This window comes from Dendrobates tinctorius, unplaced genomic scaffold (genome assembly GCF_039654945.1).
Source record: "Dendrobates tinctorius isolate UK_male_01 unplaced genomic scaffold, ASM3965494v1 ptg000128l, whole genome shotgun sequence".
Taxonomy (NCBI): domain Eukaryota; kingdom Metazoa; phylum Chordata; class Amphibia; order Anura; family Dendrobatidae; genus Dendrobates; species Dendrobates tinctorius.
In genome coordinates, this window is record NW_027361796.1 from 16,954,201 (window position 1) to 16,979,941 (window position 25,741).

Sequence of the window (25,741 nt, forward strand, 5' to 3'; positions counted from 1 at the left end):
TGCCAACGGAGGGGGGGGGATCAAACTACCAAATATTAGAGGCTATAACCTGGCTTGCATTTTGAGACATGCAGTTGACTGGATTAGACAAACAAGTAGACACTCTGACTGGACTTTAGAAGCCGAATTCTGTAAGCCATGGGACCATAGATCAATATTACATACATCCATACCAAATTTACCACCCAATATTAAACACTCATTGATATGTAGGGACACAGTAATGACCTGGAAGGCGGTTAGAAAAAAGTTTGGGCTAGCATGGAATATTTCAAAATTCATTAACATCTGGGCAAGCCCAGATTTCGCACAGGGAAGGGAAAATGACCTGTTTAGAGAGTGGAGGGAGAAGGGGATAAGGACTTTAAGGGACTTGATGCATGATACAGAATGGAGATGGATGAAGTGTGGGGAAATAAGAGAGAAATATGACTTGCGCCCATTCCAGACTCTCCAGTATGAACAGACAAAGCAAGGGATAATGAGGAAATTACTCAACGTAAACAATGAATATGAGGTAAACAACTTGGACACAATTTTATTAAAGGACATTCATGAGATTACCATTTTGGGTCTCTATAGGGACTTGCGAGAAGCATTAGTTCCCATCATACCAGGGAAAATTTTAGAGGGATGGGCAAAGCAGTTGGGAGACCAAGAAGGGGAAGAAAAAATCTTGAAAGGGTGGATGGAGATGAGGAAAAAGATAGTAAACGAAATTTGGAGAGACACTCAATACAGACTTATACATAGGGCCATATGTGGTTTCAATTTTTTGAATATTAGACAACAAGACAAACTGGTGAAATGTCCGAAATGTGATACGGAAAGAACGGACTTATACCATGGGATTTGGCAGTGCGGAAAAATTGAGGGATTTTGGAAGCAAGTTCAGGGATTGGTTCGAACAATCTGGAATAGAAACTTGGAGCTGGAACCAATGGCTTGGCTATTCCATTATCATCATCAGGAGGGAAGGGATAAAGGAGGGGGTACAATACCATCTCTCTTCCATGATATAGACTTGATAAGTAAAAGGGCAATTCTCCAGAAATGGTTGGTGAGAGAAATTCCCTCGAGAAGGTGATAAGCCAGCTGAAAAAAACGCTCATGCTGGAGAAAATGGTGGTGGAGAGGAGAAAGGAAAGATCGACAGCAATTTTTTTCAGTAAATGGAGAAAGTTCATAAGTGGTATATGCTCAGGAGAAGAAATAAGGCAAATAATGTTAACATTTGTATCTAATGAATGGTATATGAAGGAAGATCTGTTAGGATCACTAGGTAAGCTGAAATTATAGGGAGAGGTTCCGAGGCCGAGTCGCATGGGGAGTGGGAGGGAAGGGTGGAGGGGGGAAGTGATAGGGTTGTTAAGTAAGTTTGGATTTAAGACATAAGAAACTGTTGAAGTATGGGAGAAGGAAAACAGGAAGGAAGAATATATAAGGAGGAGGAAGTGAAAAAGGCAAATTGGAAGGATTATGTGAATGCATTGAGATTCCTTGATAACTACTACGACGTTTGATATATTTTTGTATGCTAATACTTATCCTTTTTATTCTATAATTTGTATATTTTATGTAAGAAAATCAATAAAAAGCTGGTTTAAAAAAACAAAGTGGACACATCCCCTTCATGACTATTAATAAAATGTTTTGAAATGCAAAAAAAAAAAAAATTAAAATCTGCAGAAATCAGGGCATGCTACGGTCTTTTCAAATCTGCAAGCCTTTTCAGAGTGGAAGACAAATTGAACTCTAGTGCCACCTCTTGTTTGTAGCCATCTTAAAAGTTAATTTCGACCCTTGTCATATGACTTTGGATAGGAAGCCAAACCAGACATTTCATTTGCAGACACGTTTTGGGGTATCTGCCCCTCCACAGTGCAAAGCAGAAGATATGATTTGTTACTGGGAACGCTGTGGCCCGGGAATGCAGTGCGGGACGCCGGAAGGTAAATATACACTTTTTACAATTTTTTATTTTTTTTAGCATTTTAACATTCTATCTTTTACTATTGATGCCGCATAGGCGGCCTCAATAGTAAAAACCTGGTCACACTTGTCAAACACTATGTTTGACGAGTGTGACCAACCGGTCAATCACTTTCCAAGCGATGCTTCAAATCGCTTGGAAAGTGCTTGAATATCGCACACGAAAATCGCGGCAAAATCGCGATCATAATCGCGGTGAAATCGCGCGGAAAAAAACAGCGCGATTTCTGGGAAGGAGTCTGGTTTTTGGTGTGCGTTTTAACACGCACCGTGGGCACATAATGTATGAGCGGGGCATTAAATATATATGTATATACATGAGGTTACAAATGTAACATGCAAGGACATGAATACAACCACATAATAAGCTACCCAAATGGGTCAATACAAACCAACCAAAGGCAGGAAGATTCTTCTAACCAAATGTATAAGGGAATAAATAACCCATGTGTATAGCACAATAAAGCTGAAATGGTTAGAGAGAAGAAAGGGCATCTGCCATATGCAGGATCATGACAGTATAGATTGCACATTGCATAATGTGGAATACACAGCCTGGAGAACAAGGTGAGAACATAGAAGGCAATGTGGAGGTAAACAGGTGGAAAAATATATAGTAACCTGCTGAAAAATAAGGTGCAGGCTTTAAATAAAGGTGCCCATGCCCAAAGGCATGGCTACCTAACCGTCTCAAGGAGAAATCATACAATAAGCCAAAATAGGCAGAAACGTCCACATGAAGCAGGGGTGTGGGAGGACCCCACGCGTATCACTGATGGCAGCTTCGTCACATGTTTCTGCCTATTTTGGCTTATTGTATGAGTTCTCCTTGAGCTGGTCAGGTAGCCATGCCTATGGACATCTTTATTTAAAGCCTGCACCTTATTTTTTAGCAGGTTACAGGAGCTGGGCCCTAGGCAGAGGGTCAGAGTCTGTCTAGACCTACCATGCGTGCGGCGTCGCAACTGCGGACGCCGAGAGGAGCTGCAGACTGCAGTGCGGCGACAGACACTGCCGCTAATCGACAATGCCCGGAAGCAGGCGCACTGTCGGACGCTAGCGCTGTGGAGGATGCGGTTGTGGCTTGTAGCTTGCCACTGGCTGGCGTAGACTCTAAAGCCAAGTCCCTATACACACTCGTAATATCAGAGGAAGGGGAACTTAATGAGTCATTCGCAGGTTCATGCATCCATCGTCATTCACACAGTAGCAACTAGAGTGTTTGTAGAGTGGTTGTATTCATGTCCTTGCATGTTACATTTGGTCTTTTTCTCCCCGATTTATAGTCTTTCTCCATACAAGGTGTTGCACCCTGTTATTTATTTGTTACTTATTTGTTGATGGATGGAGGTGCACCCAATTGTTGTTAATATATGAATTTGTGTAGTAAACCAGACCTAAATGTGTCACAAAAATGTCACCAATAAAAGAGAGGTTCAGAAGGGTCAGAGATAGGTTTAGATAGTTTTAATTTATCCACATAGACAACCAGAAAACTCCATGAGCTTGGCTAAGATTCTTTGCACATTTCATCTCGACCCAAAATTTAGAGTAAAAAAACATTTTGCTAAAGAGTTTCTTCCAAATTAAGTTGATTCAAGAGCTCAGTTACTTGGCATTAAGCTGTAATGCGTAAGGACACAAGTGTTACATTTTTCTGCAATTACCCACAAATAAACTGCAGCATTAAAGGGCCCAATTAACCCAAGTGGCTATTCCTACAAAGCACAGACATAGAAGCTGCTTCAACTTACAGATGAGGTAATTGAGTATGAGGCATGCCCACTATACACTCATAATACTCTATGAGGGAATTTAAAATGTCCTTACCAGGTAGTACGGCAGAAGGAGTAATAGCCATGAGCTTTATATATGAAGAACCTGGTACAGAAAGGTCCACCTCTTTATCTTCTTCTTCTCCATCTCCTTCAGCCCCATCTGGTAGAACAATTTCAGGTCTGGCCTAAAGTTCAGTTACAAAGATTGTACTAACATGATTATCCACTACATGCCATTTTTGTGATAAATTATTTACATATTTTACAATGAAAACACAACAATAATTGTTTCATATCCAGACTCAGACTCAACCCTTTCATTCATTTAATCATTTTCAAAAGCAAAAAACACGAACCTAAACAAGGTAATAAGTAAAATATTTTTAATCATATTTATAATTTATCATATGAAAATATTAGGTTTTTGTAACATACGTACTGGAGATACACCTGTGATGAACCCGCTCCTCGCCACCCTGCATGACGTCACTATTACGTCAGATAGATCACGTAATGCTGTCTCCCCACTTTCATCAACGTGACGTTCCGCACCCCCTGGGTACATGCAAGGTCAGCCTGGTACAATTTTACACACAGGCTCAGGAAGGCACGGGGAGTGAGAGCAAGTGGCCCATGCAGTCACTGATGTGGCACCACACTTGCTCACAACTCTGACAGGCTGAGAGGTACCTTTTACTAGTACCAGTGAAACAGAGTGCTGCCAGCACAGTAGAACTGCCACCAGTTCCTCGCTAAATATAAGCCCGGTCCGTTAACGACATTATATCGAGCCAGAAACAAGCCCCGGTAGCATGGAAAGTTTAACCGAGAAATGGACTGTGGATTTGTGTATCGAATAAAAAAGAGCAGCCTAAGGTTAAATTTTATATTTAATTGCCTTAAGGGCACACTAGACAATTCAAAATATCCAAAATGGTTATACATATACAATGGTACGATATGCAAAAACAATAATGGTAGGACAAACAATTTTAGCAGATGGATCGTGTCAATTACCGGGTGATGTTAAATCATGAGTTCGCTGGGCAGCAAGGGGCATGGACTGCCAGCTGACTCATAAGTCCTTCACAGCACTTTACTCAACGTGGCTCCCACTGTCGAAGTGGACCGCATGCATAACAGAGGGAGAGACCACATGGCCTTACACTAGCCTTTATCCTCTTTGGGTCACTCCCCTCCTGCCCTCTGGGATATACATAAATACCCTCCACTTGCCTCTGAAGCTGAAAACGCCAAAGCCTAAGATGGGTCATAATTCCTTAAGATGGTCCTAGGGTGACAGAACAGGTCGAAACCCGGGGGGGGGGGGGGGGGGGGGGGCGCTCGTCATGTTCTGGGGATCTCAGAAATATACACTATGAACGGCTAGGACTTATGGTATCTCCATAACGCCTTATGGAATTATGTTTCTAGAATGTTCTTTGGCAGCTGCAGCATGACTCTATATTGCAAACAAGCCTTTGCCCTGCTCTGAGCTGACTCAAGATGTGAGATCTGTCACTCACATCCTTCGGAGGTTTGCCCCCCCTGCTGAGATAGCTGCACACTGAAGAGGGTTTTATAATCCCGTGCCACAAAGGATACAAATGATTGACATGAAATTACACTCACTGGCCACTTTATTAGGTACACCTGTCCAACTGTGTTAAGACTTAATTTCTAATCAGCCAATCACATGGCGGCAACTCAGTGCATTTAGGCATGTAGACATGGTCAAGACAATCTCCTGCAGTTCAAACCGAGCATCAGTATGGGGAAGAAAGGTGATTTGAGTGCCTTTGAATGTGGCATGATTGTTGGTGCCAGAAGGGCTGGTCTGAGTATTTCAGAAACTGCTGATCTACTGGGATTTTCACGCACAACCATCTCTAGGGTTTACAGAGAATGGTCCGAAAAAGAAAAAAAATCCAGTGAGCGGCAGTTCTGTGGCCGGAAATGCCTTGTTGATGCCAGAGGTCAGAGGAGAATGGGCATACTGGTTCGAGCTGATAGAAAGGCAACAGTGACTCAAATTGCCACCCGTTACAACCAAGGTAGGCAGAAGAGCATCTCTGAACGCACAGTGCGTCGAAATTTGAGGCAGATGGGCTACAGCAGCAGAAGACCACACTGGGTACCACTCCTCTCAGCTAAGAACAGGAATCTGATGGCTACTTTCAGCAGGATAATGCGCCATGTCATAAAGCTCGAATCATCTCAGATTGGTTTCTTGAACATGACAATGAGTTCACTGTACTCAAATGGCCTCCTCAGTCACCAGATCTCAATCCAATAGAGCATCTTTGGGATGTGGTGGAACGGGAGATTCGCATCAGGGATGTGCAGCCGACAAATCTGCGCCAACTGTGTGATGCCATCATGTCAATATGGTCCAAAATCTCTGAGGAATGCTTCCAGCACCTTGTTGAATCTCTGCCACGAAGAATTGAGGCAGTTCTGAAGGCAAAAGGGGGTCCAACCCGTTACTAGCATGGTGTACCTAATAAAGTGGCCAGTGAGTGTATATATTATGTTCTTCACAATAGCTAAAAAAAATCATCTATTATTAATGTCAGATATAGGCAGTCTTCAGACATCAGTTTTTTATGTTCGTATGGCGTCCTTTTTTTAAGAACCACAAATACGGACATACGCACACCCATTGTATTCAATGGTTGTTCGCATGTCAGGTTTTTCACACAGACCGTGTGCCCATGTGAAAAACCAGCAGATATGCGTGCCGCACTCTGATGACACATGGGTAACATTCGTGTGTCATCAGCATGACACATACCAGCGCCTGGGATGAAGAGACACACTTTGTGCTGTTCCCTGGCGCCGGCCGGCTGCAGAATGCAGCTATCATCATTATCTCCTGCTTGCACTGAGAGTTGTATTCAGCTGCAGCTGTTTAACTCCAGTATAAAATAAAGAATGAAATAAAAGAAAACTGTGTGGGGCTCCTGTACAATTTTTATAACCAGCAGAGGGAAAGTCCATTGCTGGGGGCTGATGTTAGTAATCTATGACTTGAGACAATACCCCATAAGGTTCACAGGCTACTAATAACTGTTTGCGTAGCCTTTTCTGGTTAATTTACGGGGGACCCCAGAAAAAAATGATTTTGGGTCCCCCTATAAATTAAAACCAGCAAAGGCTAAACATACAGCTGTCGGTTGATATTAATAATCTGGGAAGGGGTCAGAGATATTGCCCCACCTCCCCCCAGGCTACCAACATCAGCCGTCAACCGCCCCAGAAATGGCACTTCCATAAGATGCGCCAAATGTGGGGTTTAACCTCGGTGTTCCCACATGCCCTGTGGGAGTGGAAAGTGTGGTAATAGAGTTGGTGCTGATGTCACCTTTGTATTGAAAAGTGACATCAAGCACAGAAGTTAGTAATGGAGAGGCATCTATAAGACTGTCCATGTCTGTGATATGTGGCTTATAACCTGAATGGTGGCATGATGCGACTGTCCAGGCTGAAAACTATGGGAGAATGATGTGCTGTTTGCGCAACTACAGTGACGAACGGTCACAGAGGTTACCGCAGGTCATTGAGTCTGCGTTCACACACTACACTGTGAGAAGCCCGATGAACTGTGGTGACCTCAATGAGATCACGGAGAGCACAGTGAGAATTTTCTATGGTTTCAATGTAATGGGTCACCATGCTTAAAGGGAATCTGTCAGTAGGTTCAACCTTCCTAGGCTGATTAAAAGGATACCTTGATATGTGCGATTCAATGTTTTGTTTCAGAGATAGCTATGTTTTTTATATGTAAATGAGCTGCTAAGATCTACTGTATGGGCTCTATGGTTGAGTTACCAGTGTGAGATGTAATGGCTGCTCCCTGCTCTCATAATGACACACAGCTCTGCAGTGAGATCAGATCTGACAAGATACAGTAGAGATGAACTTTGTTACATTACAAAAATATTTGCAGTAGTTATCTCACAGTGCTTAGCTTCCATCTCACAGGAAGGCAGTGTGGGGGAAGGGCAGTATAGCAGAGCTGAAAGCACTGTTAGAAGAAAAATGCATATGTGATTGTTTTGTTTTGAATGAGACAAGGTTCAGCTCTGGTGTACTGTGATGGTTGTAACCAGGTACGGTTCTGCAGCAGTGCTACTAGCATTATAAGGGCTGGTGCAAATTGCTTGTAATTAGACAAAATTCACTTCTGGTGTACTATGTTAGCTATGCCGTTAGTCCTGATCTCACTACAGAGCTGTGTATTAGAGCAAAATGTCAGTCATTACTTGTCTCACACTGGTAACTCCCCCTTTTATTTAAAATGAACTCTGGAGGTGGAAACTCATGCAGACCAGTGTCTGGCCAACAGCCTGGAACAGCTCATTTACATATAAGGATAACATAGCTTTCTCACCTATCAAGGTATCATTTTATCCAACTTTCTATCACCTACATGCCCCTATAGAAGGGCTCTATGGTTGATCCTATTGACAGATTCCCATTAAGAGGAGCAATAGAGAATCTCTTCCAACAGTATGGTACTTTTTACAAAAATAATTCTTCATTTCAGTGTGTAGACTAATGCAGGTAATCATGTAGTTCCATTATAGATGGAGGCTGAAGTGCTTCTATGTTATAACGCAAATGTTACACTCTTCCGTCTGTACAGGTGCATGCACAATAGTGTTTTGTTTTCAGCAGAAAATTAAATAATCGGGGGGAAAAAAGCAAAGTATCAGTCAGTGAACTACAGAAACAAACAGTCCTGCAGAAATTTGCCAAAAGAAGGATATCATCTTTTTTGATAGTCTCCAGTTGTAACACCGTTTCAGACGTCTGAGTTGGAGACAGAGACTGGAACAGGTTCCTGCTGGAACTACTGGACAGCCTGCCAAAAACTGTCATGATCTTAAATAGTTTGTCGAGGGCACCATGTATCAGGCACTGGCTGTATTAACTCAGCCAGGTATGTTTGACTCAAATTCTGCAACGTTTCAGAGAAAACATGCTTCAAGAGCTGCCGGGGACAGAGACCGTGCTGTGGACTAATCGGACAGGAGGGTACACGGCAGCTTTTCCTCGCCCACTGCACTGTATTGACAGGTCTCTGTCTAGATGCACACAGTCTTAATTATATAATTGTACACCTATGTGCCTGCCGTTGAACTGTCAAGCACTGGGGAATATGTTCACACTTATAAATATAAAGCTAAAAGCAACTTGATATGCCAGTATTATGTATCTACATTGAATTAGCCTGATCATCAATGTACTTGGAATTATCTATACTGTACATTCCCCTAAAACAATGGGGAAATTTATCATTTCCACCTACGCTAAATTTATGTTGGAAAAAAGTCACAAATAATGGCCCCAATTCATCATTTGTGGGGTTTTCAGTCAGTTTTCTTTCTTAGTATTTAGTATTTAGTGTCATTTTTTGTACAAAAGTCTTTGAAATGGCACACACGGCCCATGAATTTGGAATAAAGTCTAAAAAAACAGGATTTTTGGTTGCTTATCGTAAAATCTGTTTCTCGGAGCCTTCATTGGGGGACACAGAAACCATGGGTGTATGCTGCTGCCACTAGGAGGCTGACACTATGCACAGAAAAAGGTTAGCTCCTCCTCCGCAGTATACACCCCACCGACCGGCACTAATTTCCTCAGTTAGTGAAAAAGCAGAAGGAAAGTAGCAAAACAGAATGAAAACAGAACAGACAACTCAACTGTAATCAACAAACAACATAAGAACAGGAGTTGCAGAATATGGGAGGGTGCTGTGTCCCCCAATGAAGGCTCCGAGAAACAGATATTACGGTAAGCAACCAAAAATCCTGTTTTCTCCATCGCTTCATTGGGGGACACAGAAACCATGGGACGTCCCAGAGCAGTCCCTGGGGTGGGAAACAAACTTCCATCAGGTCAGCGGACTCACCACCGCCGCCTGCAAGATCCTTCTGCCTAGGCTGGCGTCCGCCGAAGCGTAGGTGTGGACCTTGTAAAATTTGGCAAACGTGTGGATCGAAGACCAGGTTGCCGCTTTGCAGAGCTGATGCGCAGAAGCTCTGTGGTGCAGCGCCCAGGAGGCACCCACTGCCCAGGTAGAGTGAGTTCTAATTCCCGGAGGGTGCACTCGATGCTTGACCCGGTAGGCCTCCAAAATTGCCGATCTGATCCAGCGAGCAATGGTAGCCTTGGAGGCCGGCTGACCTTTCCGTGCACTATCTGGAATGATGAAAAGAGAGTCTGTCTTCCGCAAGGGAGACGTCCTAGCCAGGTAGACCTTCATGGCCCTGACCAGGTCTAGCTTGTTCAAGGAGCGTTCCAGAGGGTGGATTGGACCCGGACAAAAGGACGGGAGAACAATGTCCTCATTTAGGTGAAAAGTGGACACCACCTAAGGAAGGAAGGAAGGTGGGGGCCGCAGGACCACCTTGTCCTGATGGAGCACCAGGAAAGGGGGGCGACAAGAAAGGGCTGCCATTTCCGACACGCGCCGGGTGGAGGTGATGGCCACCAGAAAGGCCACTGATTGAGATAAAGAAGAAGCCCAGTCAGGAATGGGAGATTCGCTCTCACGTGGAGCAATATGGGGTTCCAGGGCAGCGAGCTGGATGGGGTTGCTGCAGTCACTGCAGAGGGGAGTGGACTAACCTGAGGGAAGTTTGCGTTTGCAAGAAAAGCATGCAAAGAACTTGACTAAGGTGCAGGTGAAAGCCGGAGGGTGAGCACGATCAGGCTTAGAGTTAGACATAATGAGGGAGTCACTGAAGCAGTGCCGGAAGGTTGGGAGACAGGAGGCAGAGGAGGGTGTCAGTCTGCAGTTGCAGAGCTATTCACGGTCCGGTGTCCTGTGGATGCTTTCAGCGAGCGCTGCTGCACAGCTCGTCCGTAACTGCAGGGCCACAGAAGAGGCGAAGGAGTCCGGCTGACAGGCTGGAGAAAATGGCGGCCGCCTGAGAGCCCGGTAGAAAAAACGCGCGCTTCCTTGTGGAGACAGGGAGGAGGGCGGGGTTAACTGCAGCCAAATGGTGGTACCGCCCGCTGCTGAGCGCCGCCTCCGGAGTGCAGACGTGGAGGGAAAGAGCGGAGGGCGGCTTAGAATGGGTGGGAGCGAGCGGTGGGCAGGCTTTGAACGGGCGGGAGAGAAGCCCGCCTAAGGAAAAAGGCGGGGGGTGTGCCCGCAACGCGGAACAAGGCCGCAATAGAAGCCGGGGTCTGGAGTAGATGCGGCGGCCGGCGGGGAGCATGGGGGCAATGCTGCACTGCCGCGCGATCGCCCCGCAATGGATCCATGCCTGCCGAAACAAGATAAGTGCAGCTGGGGAGAGGAGGGGAGGGGGGCGCAGAGAGAGGAAGAGGCTGCTGAAAAGAGCCGTAACACCTGGGGACGTGTCACTTAGGGCGCCCGCTCCGCAAGGTACCCAAGCCTGCAGCATGGCTGGCCAAAATAAGAGAGAAAGGTGTAGCTGGGGAGATGTGGGAGGCAGGGAGAGGAGGTGACACTCTGGGGTCCCATACTTACCTCTCAGCAAAAACCTGTACCTTATCATGATCCTGTCCTCTTCCATAGAAGGAGGTCTGCGTCTCTTCCAAACCAACAGGTTCTGGTGGGCGAGTGGGTGGGAGATGGGGGGCGAGGACCAGGTGGATCGCCTGACACTCATCCGTGCTCGGGGCTCTTGGTCCTGCCGTGTAGAGCTATGAGGATACGGGGTGGCAGTACACGCCGTACTCATAGTCTCTTTGTGGGAGTATGGATGTGACTGTTCACTCCGTATCCCTCCGGAACCTGCAAGGGAACGAGGCACGCTGAGGTAGATATGGGTCTAATGAAAGACCCGTGTCCACCTCCTACTGACACTAAGCTAAACTGGGGAAATTAGTGCCGGTCGGTGGGGTGTATACTGCGGAGGAGGAGCTAACCTTTTTCTGTGCATAGTGTTAGCCTCCAAGTGACAGCAGCATACACCCATGGTTTCTGTGTCCCCGATGAAGCGATGGAGAAAAACATTTTAATTTTTTGGCTTCAACCAATTTTTAAACCAAGAAGTGGCACGTTTTACAAAATATTCTCTATTCTAGAATACATGAAATCACTCCACAGGAACATTGACATATATTTGAGACTAATTCTATGAATTTTTAAAAAGATGCAAATAATAAATCAGCAAAAAACATATGAAAATTTGAAACTCCTGCACAGCAGGTAGTTCCTGCAAATGGATATACTGGTAGCGGAACAATCGCCTCCTAAAGCTCGACTTAAATGACAGTCAAGATCCTGCTATAACAGCAAGGGCAAAAAGCCTATGCTGCCCTTGGCTACTTAACCATCTGATTGTCGTGATCAATAGCGATCGCAAGATTGAGAAGGTTGTGAGAGGGCACTGTTAAGTGAGAGCACCTGTTGATTTGTTCATTCTGCCTCCCAAAAATCAAAGTAAGGCTCACATTTATGCTGCGTTCTACATTGAGCGCTTACATAGGGATTTCCGTATAAATCTCTGAAATGCGTGATTCAGACAAAATCACTGGTGGAAGATTTCCTATAATGAAGCACTGTGGATGCCGTGTGGTCTATGAAACAGCAGTGTGTCTTTTTAAGCGTGCACAAAAGCAGAGTCGGCTGCAGTTTTGAGAACCTATGATGAGCAGGACACCACTAAACAGAGACCAAAACGGAGTCCAGAGTAACTCTGCTGCCTCATTATAGTGAACTGATCTATCTGAAATACGTGATTCAACTGGATTTCATTTGAATCACGTATTTCAGATAGTTACATGGAAACTCCAAAGTAAGTGCTCAGCGTAGAGCACTGGATAAATGTGAACAGATCTAAACTGCTTTCTATCCCAAAATACCAAAAGTCCCCACTTGGGTCCGTAATCTGTTAACAGAAATATAGGGGGTGTCCAAGTTACTGGTAGCACAAAAGCTCTGGAAAACAATATAGCTTCCACCAAAAGAAATCTAGCTAAATCTGCGCTCCTAAATCCAAATGCCCCTCCTTTCTTTTGAGACTCACAATGCGCCTAAATCGCAGTTAGCATCCACATGATTGACATTAAGGAAATAAGGGAAGCCCACTTATTTTACAGGTGCATGGGTCCAGAAACACAAGCTGGGCACAATGCATCAGTGCACGACTTTACTAACTCCCCCCTCCCACTCTCTGACCACAACCTTCTTTCCTTCTCTGTCAAGAATTGTCTCCTCATCCGGGACACCCACACTTATAGGAATACATGTACCATTAATGCCCAGCAGCTTATGGACAATCTACACTAATTTTCAGCTCCCATCTCCACCCTCCAGAAGTAGCATTGCCACACTACAATAATGCATTGCAGAGTGCTTGGGAAGATCAGCACCTGCTACACACAGAAAGACGCAACACAAATGACGGCAACCCTGGCACATGATGCCAACAAATTTTCCTCAGTATTGCTCAAGATGCGCTGAGCATCAGTGGAGAAAATTGCTTTTTGCAGAGGATTTCATCAACTATAAGTTCATGCTCTAAAACTTACAACTATGCCTTTCATCTGGCCAAACAATCCTACTTCACCACCCTCGTCACTTCACTAGCCAACGAGGGTTAGATACCTTACACTCTCCTGAGCCCTAAAGCACAGGTACCTCAGCGGTGAGGATCTGGCCACTCATTTCCTAGAAAAAAAATTAACCACATCCATCAAGACATTTCTGCACAATCTCCTCAGTGACATGATACTCTTGCCTGCTGCACTTAAAGATCACTTGCCATCTTTGAGCCTGTTACAGAAGAAGAAATTACTTGGCTTCTCGCTTCTGCTTGGCCTACAACCTGCAACAGTTACCCTATCCATTCACATCTCCTGAAGTCTCTCTCACGGGTTGTTACCACTTATCTAAATAAAATATTTAACCTCTCTCTATCTTATTCGCCTCCTTACCTTGACAAGCCAGAGCTGGCATGTCACTCTCCACAAGGAGAAACCTTACCCCTTAGACCTCAGTCCAGAGCCTCTCACCTAGCCAAATCAGTTCTCATACTTTGCACTGACGAGAGCTAATAGCTCGAAACACCGTGTCTGCAAATTGAGATTCTGATTTGGCTTTTATCCTAAGTCATATTATAAGACTCGTTAAAGGGTTTATTGTGACTTGTAGGATCGCTACTACCAACAGGTGGCGCTATAGAGTTCAAGTCCTCTTTTTCCCTGAAGAGGCAATTTGCATATTATTTTCCCAGAGGAGCATTGCACGGCGAATAAGCCTCCTTACCTTGACAAGCCAGAGCTGGCATGTCACTCTCCACAAGGAGAAAACTTACCCCTAAGACCAGAGATGTGTAAATTCTAATAAGGGTCACTTGATGGGGATTTCCACTGTTTAGGCACATCAGGGGAACAGCAAATGGAGTCCGCAAACTAGAAAATCTGCGCTGCAAAAGTCAAACAGCGCTCCTTCCTTACTGAGCTCTGCTGTGTGGCCGAACAGTACTGTACAGTACTTTTGCTGGTTGGAGAATTACAAGTTCCAGGGACTCAGAGAGGCTGCTGAGCAGAGTGAGGGCTGCATTTTAAGTGCCAGGCTGCAGGTAAGTGCATAGTTAAACACAATGTCATAGCTTGTTTTTTTTCTTACTAGTTTTCCATTGCTTTTCTGCTTTTATCTATTGTTTATCCCCATTTAATATGTGCTTCATTGAAAACGAGGTATGCATGTCTTGAACAGACATTTGAGGGTGAATATATCTGCGCTCCGAGGTCAGCGAGTTACATGTTTGGCCCAGGTAATGGATCTAAATGTGTAGCTTACAACACTCGGGAGCATTGCAAACCTGGAGAGGAGTTTACAGCTCACTGAGCATGCGCTGACCAGTGATATGGAGGAGGGTAGGGTGGGAGATGGGGAAGATCAGGAAAGAGAAGTAAGCAGCTGGGTAACAGGTAAAAAAAAAAAAATAGGGGGTAGCGGAAAAGTGCCTGTTTGGCTGATATTAGGAATGCAAGCCCAGGACTGCGATCATTACCATAGGATATTGCTCCTAGCAACCAGGAAAATGACTGCTGTAGGAAGGAGGGAAACAGGAGAGCAGTAAAGGCCAGACCGATATTGGTGGTAGAGGACTCTACAGACAGTGTCATGTGGCGCTGAGACCGTGAATGCTGAACATTGTGTTGTCTGCCGGGTGTTCGAGTTCGGCATATTGTGGATCGGATGGACAAATTGCTAGTGGGGATGGAGAAAACCCAGCTGGCATGGCATATATCAGTACCAATGACAAAGTTAGAGGGATGTGGAAGGTCCTTAAAATTATTACAGGAAAAAAGGAGAGAAGCTGAAGGAAAAGTCCTCCAAAGTGGCGTTTTCAGAAACACTGCAGGTGACACAAGTGCCACTAGAAAGACAGCGGGAGCTTATTGAAATAAATAAGGGGTTTAGAAATTGGTGCAGGAAGGAAGGGTTTGGGTTCATGGAGAACTGTGCCGACTTCTCTGTCGACTACAGGCTCTACAGTAGGGACGGGCTGCAAATGAATGTGGAGGGGGCAGCTGTGCTGAGGTAAAAATGGTCAGACGGATGGAAGAGCTTTTAAACTAGGATCTGGAGGGAGGGTAGTAATGCTGATAAGGGGATAGATAGTGTACACAGAGTGAAACAGTAGGGGTCAATGAAGATTTAAAGGTGGGGACTGGAATATGCAGGGAAAGTAGGGAGGTGAGTAGGAGTAATAGATGTGCTAATAGTATTAACTGTCTGCTGGTAAATGCAAGAAGTCTTGCAAACAAAATGAATGAATTTGAGTCTCTTATGTCAGTCACAAATTACGATGTGTTGGCATCAAGGAATCCCGCCTTAACGAAGGATATGACTGGGTGACAAACAGAGGGTTACACTATATTTAGAAAAGACAGGGAAGACAGGGTGCGTATTTTCGTTAAATCCAAGTTAAGACCTGTGCTCAATGACGACATTGGGGGTGGTTTTGATAATGTAGAGTAAGTATGGGCAAATGTGCATGGGGATGGCAATAATGGAAAGCTGCTAAATGTAGTTAGCTACAATATAGCAGAACAGAATTTTGTGGTCCATTTTCTCCTATTACTACTTTTGAAAATTAAAATACTGGGGCCAAAACAACATTTTTATTTTATTTAATTAATGGCTGTAATTTTTCAATTCTACAATCCAATGTCACACAATTTTGTAAATCACCTGTGGGTTTAAAATGCTCATTATACCCCTAGCTGAATTCCTCGAGAAATGTAGGTATTTCAGAGGCTCTTCTAATGCGACAGACTCTGTAATCTATTCTGGCAAAAATTGCTCTCCAAAAATCAAATGGCGCTGCTTCCCTTCTGTTTTCCCAAACAGTAGTTTCTGAACACAGAGTATATCGGCGTAGTCAGGAGAAATCACACAACAAATATGGTCCATTTTCTCTTGTTGCCTCTTTTGAAAATGAAATGGAAAAAAATAAACTGTAATATTTCATTTCAAGCAATAATATTATATGATTATGTGATACACCAATGTGTTCAAGATGCTCATCAGACCTCTATATGAATTTCTTGAGAGTTGTAGTTTCCAGAATGGTGGCACTTTTGGGGGTTTCAGAGCTCTCTGCAAATTCAACTTGGTGCCTGCAATCTATTTTAGCTCCCACCAAAAAAACAAAACAAACAGTGCTGCTTCTCTGCCTATTGTGTGCCAAAACAGCAGATTCCGATTAGGTACAGAGTACTCAGGAGAAATTACACAGCAAATTGCGAAAACAATTTTCACTTGTTAGCCTTATGAAAATTTGAAATTTTTGCCTAAAGCTACATTTTTGACTAAAATTTTGTTTTTTAATTTTTACCGCCCAAACTTTTACATGCCACTATAGATGCCCCTAGATTTTTCTGAGCTGTGCATCTTAATACATTAGATGCATCTTATTCTAGGGGAGTTTTTTTTTTATTAAGACTACTGTAAAAGACGGTATTCAATATATTCCCCCAATAAGTTGGCGATGTGATGATTTGTTTCTTCTAGCAGACCCCATTACTTTCAGCAAATAGACTGTAGATATCTCACAATTTAATCTTCTATTCTAGATCTGCCCCAATCAGGGTTGCTGAACTTGAGCTAAACTATACAAAAAACAAAAAAAAAACAAAAAGAAAGAGCTAACACAGAAATGAAGCTATCTACTTCTATATTTCACTGCAATGGAAATTCCTAGGATTGCCCACTCAGCAGAGCGATACATGAAAATTGCCCTTTTATGAATACCACATGTAGGCTCTACTCTGGATAATTTTTTAATATGTTAGTTATTTCCGCATTTGACTTCCACAGCTGCCAAATAAGTGCCTCATGTAACATATCGCATTACATTGCACATTTGCAAAATATCCCATGTGATTTAACTAGTAAATGATGGAAAAGACAAAAATACTGCATTTTTTTCTGCAGTGAAATAAATTTCCAGATTTAAAGGGGTTATCCAGGACCATTTTATGTGTTACGTCATGAGGCTAATATCTGACAGGCAAGTAGTTGCTAATTACCTGCCTGTTTTGCCCGCGCCAGCGCAAAGCAGTCACACACCAATTACACCGATCCTGCTGGTAATTCTACTGCTTCACCAGAGAAGTTCTCCTCTTTTGATCTGCTCTGTCAATAAGGACTGAGTACTAACATCAAGCTGATTGACAGCCGTCACACCGCAGTTAGGCAGTAGGGAGCTGGCCGTCAATCAGCAGAACATCGGCAGTCATAATGCCATCAACAAAGTAGAGTGGAAAGGAAGTAGCTGCTCTGTCAACTTGACGTCAACGGAATCTGCAGAATCCCGGGTGAGAGTGGTCAGTAACCGCTCTGAGCCGGCAGAGATTATTGTCGGGCACAACAGGCAAGTAGATAGAAACTACCTGCCTGTAAGTTATTAGTCCATAAGAAAAAAAAATAATTATCTTGGAAAACTCCCTTAACCCCTTCACCCTGGAACCTGTTCCACCTTCTTGACCAAGCCAAATTTTACAATTTTGACAAGAGCCACTTTATGCGGTAATAATCCTGGAACGCTTCAATGTGTCCAGAAACACTTTTTTCGCAACACTTTGTACTTCATGTTAGTAGTAAATTTAGACTGATTAGACTGATTTGGCGCAGTTACACTAATTAACATGTTACTTGGGTTGAAGAAATCCATCTTGAGGTTGTTGATTAATCTTTGTTTGCAGTTTTGTGGATGGGTCGTTTCGTCATCCTTGCTTGAGCACTTAATATTGAGGTCTTTATAAAAAATAAAAATTTAACTACAGCAAAATGGAACCGGCAGCAAGTGATAGATGCGACTGCGCAGGCGCCGCTATTTTGCTGTAATTACTTTTCTTTTGTTGCCAAGAACACAATATTAACTGCGCAAGTGCAATACTTAAAATAGGAGGCAGGTCACTGAAGGTTCAGTGACCTGTAATTTAAACCCACAAGGACAACAATGAGACAAAGCACCAAAAAAGCACCGCTCACAGGCCCACCACAAAGCACGAGAATCTCATTAAATGAAAACTGCAAAGATTAAACAACAACTACAAGATGGATTTCTTCAATTCAGGCATCATTTTAATCAGTGTAACGGCACGAACCTGACAATGCCTGTAATTTACTTAGCAAAATCCCAATGACAGGTTCGCTTTAAAGCAATGTGGAAGGAAAAAATGAAAATATTACTTTTTCTCACATAAATATTTAGCCCCAAATTTTGCATTTTCACAAGAGTAACATACCATATAATATGTTATGCACTTTCTCCTGAGTAGGCAGATACCTCATATGTGGTGGAAAATGACAGAGCTCGGAACGGAAGGAGCACCACTTGGTTTTTGGGACGAAAAACTGTCTGAAAATCGATGAGAAAGTCATGTCCGGTGTGCAGAGCTCCTGATCTGCCTGAATAGTGGAAACCACCCACAAGTGACCCCAATTTGAAAACTAAACCCTTTAACAAATTTATCTAGAGGCATGGTGAGTACAGATGCTTCACAGAATTTTACAACATTGAACCGTAAAAATGAAAAAACAAAATTTTTACAGCAAAAATGTTGCTTTTGCTACAAAATTTTTCAGTTTCACAAGGCTAACAGGGGAAAGCCCATCCACCAACATCAAGGTAATCTCATGGATCGGATGGGTCCCTGGCCTAACTGCCTAGTGTGAACATTTACCTCTGGCTAATATCTTGGTAAGGCCTATATTTATGGGTAGGTTCGAACAAAGTGTGATTGGATGCAATTAAAATCACAGAATGGTGAACAGCGGGGTGTCCAGGTCAGAAATACTGGTATATTAGAAAGGAATAGAAAACTGACCTTGCTTTAGTGCAATTTAGTTCAACCTTTTTCTTTATTTGCTATGTGCGTTGTTTTTGGTATGCAATAGTTCAGACTAGTTCTTTGTTCAGTCAGTTTTGTATTACTCCCTTTAAAAGTAATCAAAAATCAGATATGAACTCAGGTGGTCCCAAACCCCATAACAGCAGTACATAGTCTGGAAATGTGATTGTTAGTAAGAGATTGTGGGCAAGACTGCATTATACACATTAGAAGGAAAAAATTGCTGATAAAAGGTCAATTTAAAGACTTGCTATTAATTGTTTAAGACTAGAGTATATGGTTTTATTTTATAGCTTTATGACTTAACTAATTTACTACGGTATTTAAAAAAAAAATTAAAAGGACATGTCTAGTGACGTAATAATAAAAAAGGGTTACATGTACAGTATATTTAAAGTGATAAAATATCGATTCTTTTAATTTAGTATTAAACATATAATTAGGAAGAGCACTTATTTATAAAACCATAGTTCAAAATATGATCCTAAGGAGATCCCAACTTGAATCCCTGTACAAATGTAACCAAGAACACAAGTAACATACACGCATTCTTTGAAAAATAGATAACATATTGTTTCCCAAAATTGCCCATCAAATTTTTGAATTTGACTCATGAAAAACAAAATATCAACAGTCTTGTGACATATAAAATTATGGCCTGTACAATTCTAAACTAAATTGCGCATGTTGCATCTCTTTATCTTAATTCTAGCCCGAGATATGATAAAAATGTAAAATCGTACAACCCCAAAAGTCAGGCTTTTTCAAATTTCTTGTGTTTTTTTTGGAAATTTCAAAAGCCATTATGCTATTCACACTTCATGTATTTCACATTGACCGTGCAATTTAGTGCAACCTTTTTCTTTATTTACTTTTAAAGGGAACCGGTCACCAGTTTTGGCTGATATAAGTTACCGCCATCACCTTTCAGGGCTGATATATAGCATTCTATAATGCTATACATCTGTCCCCAAACCGACCTGGAAGAGAAGAAAAATAAGTTTTATTATACTCACCTGAGGGGTGCTCTGGTCCGAGGGGTGTCGCTCTTCTTGGTACAGTGCCTCCCATCTTCATGCGATGCTGCCCTCCTGCTTGCTTCGTGTGGATGACACGTCTCTGCGTCATCCACACAGGCTCCCCAGCATCATGCTCCTGCACAGGCGTGCTGTATTGCGCAGGTGACGCGGCTCTTTGACCTTTCCAGGCACCTGCACTCAGCAATACGTTGGAAGTATGCCTGCACAGGAGCATAACACGAAGAAAGCAGGAGAGCAGCATCGCAAGAAGATGCGACACCCCTCGGTTGGGGCAGATAAACAGCATTATAGAATGCTGTATATCAGCCCTGAAAGGTGATGGCCGTAACTTAAATCGGCCAAAACAGGTGACAGATTCCCTTTAAAATGTCTGGTTTTCTTGATACACAAAGGACGGTGATGGACAAGAAGGATTTAAAAAAGTCAATTCTACTTCTTCATTGTCATAATCTTTGGAGAGTACATTAGCCAGCCAGCACATGTCACATAACCAGTTATATCATTCATTGTCAATCTTGTGCCACTTTCAATCACTTCACAGACTTCACTGTCATTGCTGAATGAAAAAAAGTTCTCTTGATGGGTTTTGTTGCCTGTAACCAATGTTTTAACAAACTCTCCTCTACTTCGTAGCTCTGGTTTGCACAGTACATGAACTGGATGTTAGGAATATTTTTCTCACTCCAGTTGGAAAGTTGTATGGGTATAAAGATTTGGTGTGAATATGGCCTCTGGAGGCTAGCTCAAGCTGTAATTTTTGGGTGTAAGTAAATGTTTTTCCCTGCCTTCTCTTCTATGAAGGCCACCTCTATGGAGTGTACGGCTTACTGTGGTTGTACGGACAAATACTCCAGTCTCTGCTTGGGAACTCTGCAGATCATGCAGGGTTACCCTTGGTCTCTGTGCTGCCTCTTTGATTAATGCCCTCCTTGCTAAGGCTGAGAGTTTTGGTGGGCAGCCCTCTCTTGGCAGGTTTGTTGTGATACCGTGTTCTTTCCATTTGAAGATAATGGATTTGATGGTGCTCTGGGGATCATCAGGGATTGGGATATTTTTTATTAAGTCAACCCTGACTTGTACTTGTCAACAACTTTGTCCGTGACTTGTTTGGAGATCTCCTAGGTCTTCATGGTGTTGTTTGGTTAGTGATGTTTCTTGCTTAAGCCTCTGTGGCCTTTCAAAAAAGGTTTGTATATATATTGACAGACCATGTGACACTTAAGGGGGTTTTACACATAGCGATATCGCTAGCAATATCGCTAAATCGTCACTGATTTTGTGACGTAGCAGCGATATTGCTAGCGATATCGCTATGTGTGATACTTCCCTCCGACTGGCTCCACCCGCTGTCCATCGCTGATCGCGCGAGAATGTCCGGCTCCATTTCTCGTCGTCTGCTTCCTGCTGTGACGACGAGCGACGCGTGGAGGCGGGCGGGAGGACGTCTTCATCGCTGTGTGTGAAAGGTGAGTATCGTGCGCTGCGTCGCTGCTGCATCGCTGTGAGATCTTTCTGTGTGAAAGCTCACTAGCGATCATTTAGAGATGCACCAGCGATCCTGACCGGGTCGCATCGCTGGTGCATCGCTAAATGTAAAAGGGCCTTTAGATTGCACACAGGTGGACTTTCATTCACTAAACATGGGATTTATGAAGGTAATTGCTTGCACCAGAAATTTTTAGGGGCTTCATAGCAAAAGAGGTGAATACATATGCACATGACAATTTTTAGTTATTTGGCCCCATAAAATTAATTTATACCTACATTTTTCTCACTTCACCAACTTAGACTATTTAGTGCTGATCCATCACACAAATCAGATTACAATAATATTTAAACACAGGTTGTAATGTAACAAAATAGGTAAAAAGCCAATTGGGAGGATATTTTTTGCAAGCCACTATAGATTTATAAAGTTCTCACTGTTTTTATACTATACAGAAGAGCCACACAAGAAGTAGTATACCTTGCTCAGACTTGGTAGGATGTCAGTTTAGATCATGGAAATACATTTTTTGATACTTGTTAATAAATAAAAAAAATTTATAAAAATAATATGGGGTCACCCTATTTTTGATGACCAGCCAAGGTAAAGCAGACAGCTTGGGGCTGATATCAGGCAGGGAATATATATCGATATTGGTCCCTTCCCAGCCTAAAAATTCCAGCCCACAGCCGCCCCAGAATTGATGCATTCATTTCTGTCACTTTGCCTGGCTTGTCCTGATTTCCCTTGTGCGGTCGCAATCGGGGTCATGTTTTTTGAGGATGATGCCAGCTGTGTAATGTCAGCTGGCATCAAGACCAGACACCCCCATTACTAAACCTGTATTCCAAAAAAACACAATCACAGAAAAAATACTTTAATTGAATAAAGACCCCCCCACCACCACACTATCCTTCGTTCACCAATCTAATATAAAAAAACGTTCCCACAAAGCTTCTCTGGCATCTGTGAATAGCAGAAAAGTACTGCTATTTACAGGCGTCAGGAACGGACAGCTCTTATCAAAGCCGTTGGTCTACATAGCACTCAGCGGCTCTGATGAGAGTTGTCATCACTTACCAGCTCCTGTGAATATCAGCATTTTATGGTTATTCACAGATACTGAAGACACCAGAGAACATGGAATACGACGGAGGAACTTCGTGGGAACATTTTTGATAAGTTGGTGAAAGAGGGATAGTGTGTGTGGGGGTTCTTTATTCAAATAGAGTATTTTTGTGTGTGTGTGTGTTTTTTTGGAATACAGGGGTAGTATTGGGGGGTGTCTGATAGACACCTCTCCATTACTAACCCCTTGGGGCTTGATGCCAGCTGACATTACACAGCTCACATCAACGCCAAAAAAAATTACCTCAATTGCTAAGGCACCAGGGCAAATCAAGAAAAGTCAAGGCAAAGAGCCAGAGTTGGCGCATGTAATGTGATGAGCCAATTTTGGGGTGGCTGTGGGCTGGTAACTTTAGGCTGGAAAAGGGTCAAATAACCATGGATATTGCTTGCCTAATATCAGCCCCCAGTTGTCTGCTATACCTTGGCTGGTCATCAAAAATGGAGGAGACCCCACGTTATTTATTTATTTACTTTTTAACTATTTAGTTAGTTAGTTTCCAGCAGTGACCTGGGAATCAGAGATCTGTCCAGGCGTCTTCCCCATGTTGTTCACATTTCATTTGAGTGCTGTTTCTACCCATTTTAACAAATTTCCTGCACTCCAGGCCTTCTGTTAGGGTCTGCCGGAAAAATGCTTGAGTTTCCGATTGACTTCCTTTATACACTTTACTAGAATCGAGGCCATCCAAGCATCCAACCTGCTCGATTTGAGTAATGAGCACTCAAGCATTTTAGTGCTCAATCATCACTATTAAACATCAGTCCAAGATAAGAAAGAAGGAGATGTTTCTGTTTAGACAGATTACAAAGTTGCATATTTTCATGTGTACTATTGACTTATGAAATTAAAATTAAAATGATGGTTACTGTTATGATTGAGTAACCGTAGGAGGCAAAAACAGAAATGCTAGCTAAGTCCAGAAAACCAGAGAAGTTGGCAGCTATCGGATTGCAGACCCCTGAACCTATCAACACAACTAGCAGTAGCCGTGGGGGGTTCCTACGATGCCCTAGACCCCTCGATCACAGCCGGAGAATTAAATAGGCCTAAAGAAAGAAAGGGGAAATCTAAACTGCCCCAGAGCAGACCCCAAAGCAATAGGCAGCCCCCAACATATAATGACGGTGAAGCAAGATGAAAATACCAACACAGACAGAAAGATAGACTGAGCAAAGAGGGGCCCAAGCTAACTAAATAGAAAAGGACAGGAAGGCTGCTGTCTGCAATCCGTGAAAAACCCTATGAAAATAAGAGCCAACAGACTGACAGTGAAAAAGGCCCTGAAGACGCTAGTCTTCAAAAAAGCTATGTCAGCACTCAGGAAAATACTGAAGACAGAGCTACAGGCAAAAGGAGATTCAGCTCACCCCAGCAGGGAATGGCAGAATACTGAAAAGCAAGGAAAACAAAAAACAAAACAAAAAGCTAACAAGCAAAACAGAAACTTAGCTTTAGAGGAGCAGGAATCAAGACTGGTGTCCTAGAAGTCCACAGAGAAATCACCCGCAGGGCAGAAGGGCGTCGGCAGCCTTATATCCAGTCCGTGACTCCACTCAGCCAGTCATCCTCATTAGACTCAGGTGCCTGATAATCAGGCTCATTACCTTCCTTTACCAGAATAGGGAGTTCACCAGACCCCAGTGACGAGGGGGAAAATGAACTCACAACAGGTTACTCTTTAAGGGGAATCTGTCAGTAGGATCAACCCTCCTAAGCCATATATATGTGCATGAAGTTCATAGAAAGCTGATTCGATCGATATATTGATATCTGTTATTCGATGTTTTATTCCAGAGATTTTTTTTTCTTAATATGTAAATGAGATGCTAAGATCTATGGGCCAGACAGTGATCTGCATGAGAATCTGCCTCCAGAGCTTATTTTAAATGACAGAGGGATTTTCTAGTGTGAGACAAGTAGATCAGGAGAGCAGACTGTCAGTCATTACATCGCACACTGGTAACGCCCCCTTTCATGTGAAATAAGACTTGGAGGCAGAGTCTCATGCAGATCAGTTTCCGGCACACAGAGCTTAACAGCTCATTTATATATTAAGGAAAATTTGGATTTCTCTGGAGCTAAACATCGGATTGCAGATATCATGGTACCATTTTATTAAACTATCTATGACCTACATGTCCATATACACTGTGTTCCAAATTATTATGCAAATGATATTTTTCTATGATTTTCCTAAATAGTCGGTACAAATGACAGTCAGTCTAATAAAAGTCATCACCTGTTAGATTATACATCGAATTTTATTGAAGAAACCTCCCAAAGATAACAGTATAATCTACAAAATGAATAAAAACTCAAATTGCACTGTTCCAAATTATTACGCACAGTAGAGTTTCTAAACATTTGATATGTTTTAAAGAACTGAAAATGCTCATTTGTGGAATTTGCAGCATTAGGAGGTCACATTCACTGAACAAAAAAAGCTATTTAACTCCAAAACATCCTAACAGGCCAAGTTACATGTTAACATAGGAACCCTGCTTTGATATCACCTTCACAATTCTTGCATCCATTGAACTTGGACGTTTTTGGAGAGTTTCTGCTTGTATTTCTTTACATGGAGTCAGAATAGCCTCCCAGAGCTGCTGTTTTGATGTGAACTGCCTCCCACCCTCATAGATCTTTTGCTTGATGATACTCCAAAGGTTCTCTATAGGGTTGAGGTCAGGGGAAGATGGTGGCCACATCATGAGTTTATCTCCATTTATGCCCATAGCAGCCAATGACTCAGAGGTATTCTTTGCAGCATGAGATGGTGCATTGTCATGCATGAAGATGATTTTGCTCCTGAAGGCACATTTCTGCTTCTTATACCATGGAAGACAGCTGTCAGTCAGAAACTCGATATACTTTGCAGAGGTCATTTTCACACTAAAGAGCCCTACCAGCTGTTTCCCCATGATTCCGGCCCAAAACATGACTACTCCACCTCCTT

General features: G+C 43.0%; 1 protein-coding gene across 3 annotated transcripts in view; it reads right to left on the reverse strand.

Annotated features, from left to right (window-relative positions):
• FOCAD (focadhesin) overlaps window positions 1-25,741 on the reverse strand; it is a 364,090-nt gene that overhangs the window by 136,980 nt on the left and 201,369 nt on the right. For all 3 annotated transcript variants that reach the window (XM_073542693.1, XM_073542692.1, XM_073542694.1), the window contains one exon: window positions 3,823-3,955. In XM_073542693.1, the coding sequence (XP_073398794.1) occupies window positions 3,823-3,955 (133 nt within the window). The remainder of the gene's footprint in view (window positions 1-3,822; window positions 3,956-25,741) is intronic.